Source organism: Berghia stephanieae, chromosome 1 (genome assembly GCF_034508935.2).
Source record: "Berghia stephanieae isolate SIO BIC M18660-M18661 chromosome 1, UCSD_Bste_1.3, whole genome shotgun sequence".
Taxonomy (NCBI): domain Eukaryota; kingdom Metazoa; phylum Mollusca; class Gastropoda; order Nudibranchia; family Aeolidiidae; genus Berghia; species Berghia stephanieae.
Genome location: NC_088360.1, coordinates 5,216,750 through 5,231,313, shown reverse-complemented (window position 1 = coordinate 5,231,313; position 14,564 = coordinate 5,216,750). Strand labels below are relative to the sequence as shown.

At 36.9% G+C, this 14,564-nt stretch overlaps 1 protein-coding gene across 1 annotated transcript; it reads left to right on the top strand.

The window, feature by feature from the left end:
* Positions 1–46: 46 nt before the first annotated feature.
* LOC144963241 (rRNA-processing protein UTP23 homolog) lies at positions 47–8,820 on the top strand. Its single transcript, XM_078897094.1, has 4 exons — positions 47–139; positions 4,890–5,112; positions 6,213–6,355; positions 8,397–8,820. Exons 2-4 carry the CDS (start codon positions 4,899–4,901, stop codon positions 8,784–8,786), a joined length of 747 nt encoding a protein of 248 aa, XP_078753220.1. The 5' UTR covers positions 47–139; positions 4,890–4,898; the 3' UTR covers positions 8,787–8,820.
* Positions 8,821–14,564: the final 5,744 nt, after the last annotated feature.

Here is a 14,564-nt window from a genome sequence, read left to right as displayed (position 1 = left end):
CTTAAATGGCAAGGGGGGTAACTTTCTTTTCTCACTCTACTTTCATTTTCATTTTCAAGTCGAGCCATTCAGAGAGCTGGAAGCTCAGCGCATAAAGTTCTTACACAGCGACAAGTGTAAATTTATAATAAATAATAACGTGAGTAAATGATTAAATCTTCATGTGCTTTTTTGCACGTCTGCTGATAACAGGTTGTAATGGAAATACTCTCAAACCAATGCAAAATAGTGTCCTTGCACTTGATGGATGGCATGGCAATGTGGGTGTGCTAACACACCGATAGTAATAATAGCTGGCCCCCCCGGAAATATGCAAAAAAATATCACAAATTATGCGGGGGGAAAAAAGGCAAATTATGCAAGGGAAATTACAAATTATGCAAAACAAGAAAAAAGTAATATATCGCTGTCTAAATTTTTCCATTGCTTTATCGTAGTGTTTTTATGCACCTCCGTTGACGGTGTATCTTAACGGATCGTTTTTATACACCTCCGTCACGCATGCGCATTCCACCCAATTTCATTAGCGATATTGTGTTTCTTCATTTGGACATGGCGAAAGTTATATTGTGACATCTGTAGGATGTCTATATCTTTACTTTGTTAATAAATTTATATAAAAATATTAATAATTTAAAAATCGAAATATAAAACCAGAAAATAGAAGTTGCATTGAAGGTAAAATAATGTTTTAGAAAGACCTTATTAAATGTGAAGAACAGTCAGGTGGCTCCGTAACGCAGTGGACAAGCTGTCAGACTCCAACCTTGAAAGTACCGGGTTCGATTCCCAATGTTGACTTTTTTTTTTTTTTTTGATTTACTTTGTTTTTGTTTGCTTTTTTTTTCTTTTTTTTTCAAAAACTTTTTATCATGTTTTTAAAAAAACTTCGATTTTAATTTTCTAAAATTATTTATTTATTTGAGATCAGCATTTGTGTGCCATGTTTCTTTTACTTTTGATTTTTTAAATTATTGTTATTATTCTTTAATTTATTATCATTGTACATCGGTAATCACAAAGCACCGTGCTAAACTACAATCTAAAACTATTTAAACCTCATGGACGTATGCAGCAACAACTTTACCATCACCGCCAACGGAGGTGCATAAAAACGGTGCGTTTTTGTACACCTCCAACGGAGGTGTATAAAACTGCCACCTTGCTTTATTTACTATTTACATTTAAATTTAACCAATTCAAAATTAAATAACTACAACGCAAATTCAAAACTTAATTTTTTGTTGTAGTAGTAGTTGTAGCACAGAAAAGCTAGATGTCGCAGAGACGTTGTGCTAAGACTCCTGAGCCTGTCTGACAATATCAGATTGTAAACAGAAAAGCTGCGCTCAGCATCAGCGCTGTTGATCGTGGTGTATATGTACCACTTGGCACAAGCAGCCAAAGCGGGCACTTCATCAGAAATGGACTGCCAAAAATGTGGCACGTCAACAGAAGAGGTGATGGAGTTCTTCACCGTGAGGGGCCCAAGCTGCCGGGTGTACCTCTTGATCTCCTCCTCGGGTACAGTTTTCAGCTTTGTGAGGCTCTCAAGTTGATCCCAAGGTGGAGACAGGAGCAGCTTAGCAGGGTTGAAAAATGGGAACTCTCAATCCCTGTCTGTCCCTCTATCGTCAGGTACCGATCTAGCTTCTCACTTGTTGAATACATCCTCCAGCTCGTTAGCCGGTTAGCGAGAGAAAGGCAGTGATCGCTTGGCACTTGGTTTTGGTTAGATCTCAAGAAGACAAATCAAACCATACACTTGGAATTGGAATAACCTCCCTTTAAAGTTAAAGGGGAGTCACTCTCACGTATTTGGGAACATCGTCGGACTTTTTCGGTTTCATTTTTCTTCATACAATGGTCATAAATTCACGCTAAAAACCATATTTTGCATAATTATGCGGTAAAAGGTGAATTATGCGTCCGCATTGCGGTAAGTGGCAAATTATGCGGCCGCATCGGTCGCGTTTTCCTGGGGGGCCAGCAATAGGCAGTTTAGTGAGCAGCAGCAGTGGCAGTCAAATTGTGACCCAACTCGCCCATAGGAAAGTTGTGACTGGAAATTGCCGTTCGCGTTTTGGGGGGTTCAATTAAAGATGCATAACTTAGTTATAAAGAGGAATATCGCAGATACTTTGGTATCATTATTTTCGTCTTTCAATTTCTTTTAAATGGTGCCATATAACAACACTAACCGTCTAACTAGGGAGTTTAATAGAAATTCTAAACGTAACTCACACACTTGAAACTAATGTCAGTGAGTAGTATCCTATTTTTAATTAACATTTCTTATTTGCTCCACCTTGGGGGAAGGTGTACGATATTAGTGAAATGATTCATTTCACACTTGAAGCCTGAAACCGGATGTTTTGATTTATTTTGTTGAAATAGACTGAATTCGAAAGTCGATTGAAGTTGGATGAAGCATATTATTATTTCAACAAATCTGATAAACCATTCGCTATTTTCTTGACCTGAATTACCATATGACGATATTTGCTTGAGAGCTGCAATGCAACATTCAAATGACTTGTGCACCGAATTCTGAAAGTTGAAAGACTCCTTCAGCCTTCAGTGTCAGTATCATTGTTGATCATCAGTCAGTGAGAAAGTGGGTGTGTGTAGTGTCAGTGTAAGTAAGAGTAAGTAGGGAGTTTAACAGAAATTCTAAATGTATCCCAGTCTCATGCACTTGAAACCAGTGTCATATGAAAGAGCTGGCAACACAGATTACAAAACAGTTTGAATTTTGTTTCTATCTTGATTAGAAAAGTAGTTACGGCAGTTCAAAGTCTGAAATTTTAGACCGATTTTTACCCCAAAATTACCATTGCAAAGTTGTGACTGAAATCGTGTGATGTTAATTAATAAAAAATGGTTAAAACAGCCAATATGGAGTTCTTATCATATATTGTATACCAAAATGTTCGTCTTATCGGGGACAATGCATTTACATTAATAAAGAGGAAGATAAACATTTCAAATTAACACATTATTACATAACATGACGCAAATGTTACATAATTAAAAGCTTGGCTAGACGTGAGAAACAATTTGCTCTATCACTTCTGGATTTATCCCCAATATCTCACTGAAACAATTGCAAATAATTCCCCTCTTTGATTTAATACATAGAGAACAAAAACGGGTTTGAGAGTATTTAAATGAAAAGATATAAACATGTTGCGTTTAATGACATAATGAGTTTATTTTTACCTCTGGCAATTTAATTGCATATAAATAAAATGCTAGATTGAAAAAGTTCAAATAAATTGAAACAGATTCCTTATTTTAATTAGAAGGAAAGTTCTGGCTTTTAATACTTATAAAAATTATGCTGAACCACTTTGGGTTTATTGCTATTACATCATTTGAACTGACAATTAATATAATGCTATTCCCCGCACTCCCCCCCCCCCCCCCCCTCTCTCTCTCTCTCTCTCAATGTGTGGAGGTGTCAAAATTTGTAACTAATACTAATAGAACATTTTACCATAAAATCATTTTTAAGGCTAAGGTCTTTAGAATATGGATACAAATGATAACAAATATATCTAAGCATATGGGAAAGAAACTTGATGGCAAAATAAAATTAAATTAAAGCAATTAAAATATCGATATTATTAATATCGGATTTCACAAAGAGAAGAAATATACGAACTTTTAAAACAAAAACTATAAAATGCCCATAAATAAAGTTGGAAAGTATGTATTCAAAATAAAAACATAGTAAGTAATAGTACTGAAAATAATATGGACTAAATTTAAAGTAGTACATAACTAAATTTAAAATATCTTTATGAATATCGATATCGTCCTGCAGCCATGATGAGAAGATAATGTAAACATGGCATTTCGGCGCAGAGTTAAAAAGTGTCTGCTCATAGATATAGAGCCCTGAAATTTGGCATGAATAAAGTTTAGATATTATTCTAAAAACAAGCGTTTTTATTTTAAAAACACACTTGGTAAATAAAAAAATAAATGCAATTGAAAATTGCCAAATTTTAACTTCATATAACTTCTGGAGTTATTAATGGATTTTTACTTAATTGGCAACATTTAAAAGGAAATTAAAAGACGAAAATAATGATACCAAAATATCTGCGATATTCCTCTTTATAACGAAGTTATGCATCTTTAATTGAACCCCCCAAAATGCGAACGGTAATTTCCAGTCACAACTTTCCTATGGGCGAGTTGGGTCACAATTTGACTGCCACTGCTGCTGCTCACTAAACTGCCTAGAATAACACACTAACTCGAACAGTAGTAGTAGTGCGGGCTGAGGGTGGAACTGCTACAAGCAGAGGAAGTTCTGTTTTGTCCATTTCAAATTGACTTCTTCGGACTGTAGGCTACTACTACTAAGTCACAGTCTGTCTACTAAGTCTGCTACTAACACTGTATTCGAATTTAGGCTTAGGGCTTAGGCAATTACTGATACTGCTGAATTTTGAATACAATTTACTAAATATATGTACATAGTCAAATTTGAGCTGTAAAATTCATCCCCGATCTCATTACATATCAGAAAAGTATAGGGATTTTAAGTTTATTATTTTAATTTTATGATAAATGAGCACTTTTACTTTTAAGCAGAAAATGCTGTATGTAGTCAGTGCTGGACTCAGGTGTGCATACTCTCAACTGATTTTTAAAAATAATATAGTATAAGTCCATTAACATGGCGCAAGTCATTGACATACATAGTTTGCTGCCTGATACTGATAGCAAAAATGTGAGCCAGCTAGGTAGAAATGTAAGTGCACTGTGATGTTCATACTGGTAATACGATGGTGTGTTTTCAAATATATTGATAGGATTTTATTTTAAAGTTTTTATAAAAGGCACTGATATAACTGTATTCAATTTTATTTCAGGGGTAAAAAATGGATGATTCTGTGAAAAAGTCAAGGCGCAATCTATTTTTCTATCGTTTACACCTTGGCTACAAACCACCTTACCACATTTTGGTGTGTGGTTCCTTCTGCAAGCAAGCTCTTATAGACAAAATCAGTATTGCAGAGCAGCTGTCAGAATGCTTGTGTGGAGAAGTCCGACTGCAAACTACAAAATGTGCAATTAAAGAATATGAGCTTGGAGGTAAGAATTCATCCAGTGGAATCAACATAAAGTCAACACCGCCTGTTGGTCCTAAATGTTCTATGTTTCATTGATAATGGATAAAGTCAACCAATCTTTCTGGTCTGGTGGTGTTGACTTAATCAGGATTTCACTGTCCTTCAATGGACTTCAGATTCAACGGGCTTGATCTTATGAGGTATCGAATTCAATGAGAGGATAATAATCCTCATTTTTCAAAGTAACTAAATTCTAGAAACACTTATTTCATTAAATCTATTCATCAAGCATGTATTTGTTATTTCCTACAATTGTATATGGGAAGCGGTATGGTCTTTGCTTCATACCTGAAAGGTACCGAGTTTGGCTAACGCTGCATTGTGTGGCCTGAGCAAGTCACCTAGCCTTAGCTCACTTTGTGGTGCTACACTGCGCCTGATGCCTGGGTCATTCCAATCTTCCCTTGGAATAGATCCTGAAGAAAAAAATTTCCCTTACAGATGAATAAAGGGAGTTTATTTTATTATTTATTATTATTTTGTTATAAGTGTGCTCTGCTGTGTTGTCCACATCCACAGCTAAATAGGGGGGGGGGGGGGGGGGGGGGGGGGGAGTTGTATCCATGGAGAATAGTTTGTTACCTTCCAATGACATTTTTTTTTTTTAATTATATCAAGTTAAATTGATTCACATAATTCTTATGTTATATAGTCGACATATTTCTCACCTCGTAAAGTGTGTTATTTTTGAAAGATTATTTTCATTCATATCATTCTTTTACAAACAATAACAGGAATATCAAAGGCAACACAATATATATTATACTCTTAGGATTCTGTTGCAATGCAGCTTTTTCTCAATGACAGAAAGGAATTTATTTTTTTTTTATCTATGGGACAAGCGTTTTCATGTTCCTTTAGCTGATTCAGTTATCCTGTTAGTTTAACAAATACTTATTGTCTTGTTTGGAGAAACCAATAATTGTCAGAGATGTGTGTCTTAGAGTTCGGATTAACACAGTAACGCTGTATCTTTCATCATAGTTATTATGGTTCACAAATAAGTTGCTTTGACGCCACTTTGGTTGGAATTGATTTTTGTTTATGTATCTGTGGTTCCAGGTTCATCACTATTTGCTCCCTACAAACAACTCAAGCAATACGATGCATTACATTGTCATTCCAAGTTCAAAGGAAGCTCTAAATGTTTGTTGCAAGCACTCACCAAGACTGACACCAAAACCAAATACATGATTGCTACACAGGTATGCTGTAGGATTGATCTATGACATCCTTGTCTTTTTGTTATATTTTATTTCAGTGCTTTTCTCATTACTGTGGTGTAGACCAAACTTTCATGTTTTCTCAATTTGTCAGTTTTAAGATGAAGTGGAATATACCCTACAGTAATCTGTCATCTGCATTTTTTGCCAAATTGGGACCTAAAATTTGCCCAAAAAACCCCCGAAATTTGTCAAAAAGACAAAAATTTGCCGAGGAGAACTAAGCGTTTCATTAAAAATTAACACGCGATACAGAAAAAAATATATATAAAAGACAATTTATTGACTTGAGAAATGAAATGACTGTGAATAGTGTTGTTACAAAGATTTTAAAGGATCATTATCCGTAGAGAGTAGCTTCCCTTGGTTTGGGCCCAGGCAAAGCTGCAACATTTCTCAAGTTTTGCACCTTTTTTTTTTTCGTTATTTTGTTTTCGCTTCTTTTTTTCCCCAAAATTTGCGACGCGATTTGCCAATTTTGGGATATTTGTCAAAATTTGCGGATCGCCCTGATATTTGCGGCTGCAAAAAATGCAGATGACAGAGTAATATAAAAATGTTTTGACAGAGTTACTTTTCCAGGTTTTTTAAAAATAACATTTCATCCATTTTTATTTGAGGATCATTCCTTTTTTAAATTATGGTGTTTGATGAGAAATGCTGACACTGTATGGTAAATGAATCTTGGCCTAGACGTCTAGACTTTCTTTAAAGACAAAGTAAAAATGAGTTTTTAAAAATTATGGGACAACCTACTTGTTTTTACTTTAAATCTTCCAATTCAGATGGAAGAAAATACAAGTTTAGTCAATCATCATACTGCTGTCATTTGTGACATTGTATAATCACAAAGGCATCCCATCCTTTGCAATAATGGCTTTACTACATCTTATGTACTCTATAAAATGCTCACAGACCCAGTGCTTAAAGTTTCAGCTTCATATAAAACTTCCCTTCTCAAGTAGTTTATGCCTTTATCTTTTTTTGGCACCTATCAAGTTTGGTATCATAGCACTAGTTTATGTCTAATTTAATGCATTTAAAGTGGATGGCGTCCATTTATTTATAAATTTGATATCCCATCTCACGTTGATTCTGGTTTGTTTTGTTTTGTTAAAATTCAGTTTTTTAAAGATGATTAAACTTGATTTTTCCCCCATTATTTTACCTATTACATTATTTTTTCCTAAGGCAAGTCTGATAATTTAATTAAATTGCATCGTTCTTGACCGTAATGCTACTCAATGTAATGCAGGGGAGAGGTGATAATTCACACCCTGAATGAACCCCCTCTTTTCTCACACTCACAACAGTGTGCACTGGTGTATTGTAATGTGGTGATAAAACTTATAGTCATATTTTTCTGTTATTGTGTTTAGAATGGTATAGTATGGTATGAAACTTTTATGCAGTGGAATTGGCGTAGACTAGAGTCAACACTCTTGTGTCAACTTTTGCTTAAAGTAAACACCTCTTGTTGGTTCCAAATTTTCTGTTCTTTGTCTAATTTGTGTACCATTGGCTTGACATAAAAGATAAAGTCACCCAATCTTTCTGATCCGGCAGTATTGGCTTTATCAGGATTCCACTGTAAGTAGCGTACTTTGTATGTTTTTATATAGCGAAATATCCACTAAACATGCTCAAAGCACTTTACAAGGGATCTCTGACCACCAGCAACACTTAAAGTGTAGGACTTGTCATGACGTCTGTTAGGCGATATTACAATTTTTTCGGACAGAGACAATGCTGTTCATGGCCAGTTACTCGTTTTACACCTGAGTACGGTGAGAGAATGTGAGTAAAGAGTCTTTTTCAAGGCTCGAACCCAGGTCCTTCCAATCCGAAAGCGAGTAGTGTCATAGTCATATGACAGGACCACAAAGTCCCACAGTTCACATTTTATTTTTATTTATGGCTTAGGGCATGTAATCACTGAGAATATAAATCATATTTATTTAGTGTTTTATATTTATTTACTTATTCATTCATTCTATTCGATTTTGAATTATCTCTTTTGCAGAATGAGGACCTAGCCCGTAAAGCACGACAGGAAAACATACCCATCTTACATATAATATCAAGACGTATATGTCTAGATGACATACCACAAGATTTTAAAACACTGGAGACAGAGTCGTTGAAAGATGGAAAAGATAAAAAAGTTTCTAAACTTCAGCGAGAATTGGGACTAGATGAAGAAGATACGGAATCAAGAAAGAAAAAAGAGAAGGAGAAAAGGAAAATGAGCAAAAGGCAGGAGAAGAAGATGATACAAAGTCTGGATGAGTCTGTCAACAGTGGTGAAGATTTATATTTGAATAGTATACTTAAGAAGAGTATAGATAAAAAGAAGCGGAGAAAGAAGAAGATGTCTTTGCTTGCTGGTCGAGTCAAAACCTCTTTATTATAATAAACTTAATTGAATGTCATTGAATAACTTATGTGTTAAATCTTTTTTCTATTTCAATTAATTTTACAGCTATGTATGACCATCATCATTTAATATTCTTTGAGAGTCATTAGGCCATGGGTCAAAGTTTGCCGGTGTACGCCGGAAATGCCCGCGAATGAGAATTTCTAGGCAGGTCTTGCCGATTGAAGGAGTTGATGGTTCACTTGCATATGCCACACTCAGTGATGTTAATCTTCCGTGGAATTCCAGGATTGTGGGAATTTCTCAGAAATTTGCCGTGTCAAACATTTTCCTCTAAACCACAAAATCGCCATTATGTCTTATGTCATATTTTGACACCTGTGCTCAGTCTCGTGAAATTTGGTGACTGTCCCGTCTTTATGACGTCGGGCCAGACAGAATGGCGCCAGAAGTCACAATTGACACAGAGGACCAGTGGTGTTCTTTTTGATTAGTTGATGGTTGGAGGGGAAGGGGAGGGACAAATGGATCTAGATTTTTTTTCCTCTGTTGTAGGTGCCTATTGCCTTTTTAATCTCTCTCTCTCTCTCTCTCTCTCTCTCTCTCTCTCTCTCTCTCTCTCTCTCTCTCTCTCTCTCACTCTCTCTCACTCTCTCTCTCTGCCTTTCTTACTACTTCTCTTTCCTTTCTTTTCTTTTTTTTTTGCCTAGAATTCATAAGATCAATTCATAAATTATTCCGGTAGAGGTCTCCCCCCCCTCTCTCTCTCTCTCTCTCTCTCTCTCTCTCTCTCTCTCTCTCTCTCTCACTCTCTCTCTCTGCCTTTCTTACTACTTCTCTTTCCTTTCTTTTTTTTTTTTGCCTAGAACTAGAATTCATAAGATCAATTCATAAATTATTCCGGTAGAGGTCTCCCCCCCCCCTCTCTCTCTCTCTCTCTCTCTCTCTCTCTCTCTCTCTCTCTCTCTCTCTCTCTCTCTCTCTCTCTCTCTCTCTCTCTCTCTCTCTCTGCTTCTTACTCTTCTCTTCCTTTCTTTTTTTTTTTGCCAAACTATTCATAATCATTCATCTTATTCCGTAGGTCTCCCCCCCTCTTCTCTCTCTCTCTCTCTCTCTCTCTCTTCTCTCTCTCCTCTCTCTCTCTCTCTCTCTCTCTCTCTCTCTCTCTCTTCTCTCCTCTCTCTTCTCTCTCTCTCTCTTCATCTCTTCTCTTCTCTCCTCCTCTCTCTCTCTCTCTCTCTTCTCTCTCTCTCTCCTCTCTCTCTCTCCTCTCTCTCTCTCTCTCTCTCTCTCTCTCTCTCTCTCTCTCTCTCTCTCTCTCTCCTCTCCTCTCTCCTCTCTCTCTCTCTCTCTCTCTCTCTCTCCTCTCTCTCTCTCTCTCTCTCTCTCTCTCTCTCTCTCTCTCTCTCTCTCCTCTCTCTCTCTCTCTCTCTCTCTCTCTCCTCTCTCTCTCTCTTCTCTCCTCCTCTCTCTCTCTCCTCTCTCTCTTCTTCTCTCTCTCTCTCTCTCTCTCTCTCTCTCCTCTCTTCTCTCTCTCTCTCTCCTCTCTTCTCTCTCTCTCTCTTCCTCTCTCCTCCTCTCCTCTCCTCCTCTCTCTCTCTCTCTCTCTCTCTTATAGCAAGGTTATACGACATATTTTCAAACTATCTTTGATATTTGCATGCAGTATTATATCCAGTACATTTTATAGTGTTGGTGAGTTTGAATCATATACTACACTACTACATAACTATTACAGTCGCTTTTATATTAAGTGATTTTGTAAGTGTCTCATAATTTTTTTTTTTGATTACCAGTTTGGTGGGTCACTGAATTTTTTTCAGGTTTTTTGTGTATGGCATTCAAGACTTTCAGGCGAAGTGACCGTTGCCGACTTTGACCCATACATTAGGCCCATGGAGCCGGAGTTTATCCCAGTTTGAAACGTACATTAACAATTGCTTGCTATCCTTTGGATAGGCTGATAGTCTATCACAAAGCACCATCTGCCAGATCTAACAGACCCAGCTACCCAATTACTGCTGGGTGTACAAGGGGTTCGGGATCAATCTTGACCCCTTTGCGTGTGAAAATAATGCTCTACCAATTGAGCTGTCATGTACCTTTAATAGACAGCATCTTGCTTATTAGGTGACATATGTATACTTTTAACAAAGTGACCAAGGATGGACGCCCTCTTATTTTGGGCCAAGGGGGCTAACTGTTGCTGTCCTTATCCAATAACCAATTTAAAAAAAAAAAATTTTCATCTCTCGAGGCCATAAGTCAGGGTGATGTGGAGAGGTAATTTGTTGCCAATGATGTTGGCATCATCATTAGGGCCAGCTTGTCATCATCATATCTACAACTATCATCATAATCAACACTACCACCTCATCATTATTTCACACCCACCACTACCTCATTAACATTATACATCAAGAAAAACAGAGGCAAGGAGATATTTGTATTATTGTAACACGCCTTGCAGGCCGACACGTTTCAAATTGCTCTGTGTTTTCTATTTATTTTAGCGTTTATTCACATTTTCAATTCTGGATTTTTATACCAATCGAATTGTGACGTTTTAGTCTTCTGAGTGATATAATTATTTCTTATTTTTTATCAAAGGACTTGTGTATCATTCGTGAATTTTATGCTAAATTTTAATAATTTCAAGTGTTTTATTTTATGAACAAAGTTGTTTATTTATTTTACTACAAGTGTTTCACTGTGCTCTAACATCGATGCCCAGTATTATGAATCTAGAATATGAAACACACGTCACCATACAGTCCACCGCGATGACAAGTCTTACGAAAACCAACGATTGTCTTGAATACATTTTACACCATGAAAGTGATAATTATTGTTATGATTATGAAAGCGAATACAAACACCGTGTTGAAACAAGTGAACCGAAACATCGATTGAGTCGAGGAGGGATACGAAAACAAAGGGCCATCCCAACACAGTGTGGCCATCGGCCCACCCCTAAAAATAAAACACCACGGCCACCTACCACACAGACAATTATACCACTTATGAGTGAAAAGAAATCACTTCCAATTTTAAAAGTGGCGACAATAAACGCCCAGTCTTGCCGCAATAAAACATTAGACATTAAACATATGATTGAGGAGAGATCTATTGACATTCTAATAATGATTGAAACATGGTTAAAGGAGAATGGGGATGAAGCAATTGTGTCGGATTTAACACCACTCACACATACAACTCAGTCATTTCCGAGAAAAGGAAGGAGAGGGGAGGAATTGCAGTGGTCTATAGGTCAAATTTGACCATTAGATTTAATCATGATGTCAACAATTTTTCGGCATTCGAATCGGTAGGAATGGTCATTGATTTTAAACATGACTCAGTCAAGCTTCATTCAATATATAGGCCACCACCCAGTGCAAAAAATAGATTAAAAACATCACTATTTATTGATGAATTCGAGGACTTCCTTCTTCGCCTTGACATGAAGTCAAAGAAAAATATTATTGTTGGAGATTTCAACTTACACTTTGATCGAGACACACCGGATATAAGAAATATAAATAAACTACTTTCGTCTCATCACATGACACAGCATGTCAATGAAAAGACACATCGGTGTGGACACATTATTGACTGGGTATTGACCAGCGTTGACATGCAACTAGCGACACCTATCAATGTAGATGATCTTTGCATTTCAGACCATCATTTAATATCTTTTGGCATCAGAGGGGCACAGTACACGACACAAAAACAAAAAAAATAGTTGTTTCGAGAGATTTGAAGAAAATTGACATAGAACTATTTAAAGCGGACCTCTCTCACTCTCTAACTACACATTGTGAGAAAGAAGTGACTGGTGACAATTTTGATAAAGCAGTTATTAGTGTTATGGATAAGCACGCACCTCTCACAACAAGATCTGTGAACATCAGAAAAGAATCACCATGGTACAATTTGGAGGTAAAACGTATAAAGAAAGAGAAAAGAAAAGCGGAGAAGAAATGGAAAAAATCTGGCCTGACAATTGATAAGGAAACTTACATATCATTCAAACATAGACTCAAAGAGGCGACAATTAAGGCAAAGCGTATCTACTATCTTGATAAAGTTGATAACATAAAAAGTCCGAAGGAGTTTTATAAAATCTCAAATAAGCTTCTAGGCAAAGAGATCAAAACAAGCCTGCCACACCACACTGACGACAAGCAACTCGCGGACTGCTTTGTAGAGTATTCATGAATAAAATAACAACGATACGGAGTGAACTTGACACAGACGAAACAGAAGCAGAATATACCTCTTTTTATGGTGAACCCTTAACATCTTTCAAAGAAATTTCAATAAATGACACAAAGAAAACGATTCTCTCTAGTCCTAGCAAATCATGTAGGCTCGACCCTTTACCAACATCCCTTTTGAAGGAGTGTATTGATGAACTTGCACCTTACATCACTGAATTGATTAATCAATCATTAAGGGAGGGAGTTGTTCCAGAAAGCTTCAAGAAAGCATTGGTGAAGCCATTGTTGAAGAAAGCGGGACTTGACAGTGATAATTTTAAAAACTTTAGGCCTGTATCAAATCTACCATTCATTTCCAAAATTCTAGAAAAGATTGTACTAAAACAACTTTCTTGTCACGTGAAACATAATAACCTCGATGAGTGCTTTCAATCGGCCTATCGGCAAAATCATAGCACAGAAACAGCATTGATGAGAATCACAAATGACTTGCTGCAAATTATTGATCAAGGAAAAACCACCATCCTTAGTCTTCTCGATCTTTCGGCGGCCTTTGACACCATCGACCATGCCATACTACTTCGAAGGCTACAAGTTACTTTCGGCATATCGGGCACTGCTCTAAACTGGTTTGCATCATATCTTACTCAAAGAACTCAATCAGTTTTAATTGGGGAAGTAACTTCGTCAGAGCGTGACCTTCATTTTGGTGTACCTCAAGGATCCGTTTTAGGTCCAGTCCTTTTTGTACTTTACACTTCCCCTGTTGTGAGAATCTTAGAGCAACATTCTCTCGCTTACCATATGTACGCCGACGATACCCAGATATATAGCATGTGTTTGCAATCCGATATAGTTTCAAAGATAACTGTTTACGAACAATGCATCAACCATGTGATGAGATGGATGTCTGCAAATAGATTAAAATTAAATGGCGACAAGACTGAAGCCTTATTCATTGCTAGTTCAAATAATAAGACAGATCCATTTACACTGGCACTGACAATCAACGATAATGATAAAATACAACTCACAACATCAGCAAAAAATCTCGGCATCACCCTTGAGAGTGATCTGTCTATGAACAAACATATTAACAATGTGAGAACAAGTGCTATCTGCATTCTAAGAAATATCAGAACAATCAGACCATTTATTAATAGGGAAACTTGCAACAAATTGGTAACATCTTTGATATTCCCGAAAATGGACTACTGCAATGCACTGTTTGTTGGTCTAACAAAGGACAAAATAAACAAACTCCAGAAAATACAGAACATGGCAGCCCGCGTTGTACTACAGAAAGACAGAAAAACTGCAGCTCCCGAATTACTACAGCAGCTGCATTGGCTGCCAGTGGACCAGCGGATTAAATATAAATCTTCAACTATCGTTTTCAAATGCCTGGAGGGCTCGTCACCAGCATATCTCTCAAACCTCGTTGAACGGTATAACCCACAGCGATCGCTTCAATCAACGAACGACCTCAAATTGAAAACACCCCGCTGTCGAGTGAAGCTGGTGAACGCGCCTTTCAGCATTCTGGTCCAAGGTTGTGGAATTTACTACCACTAGAGATACGTTCTTC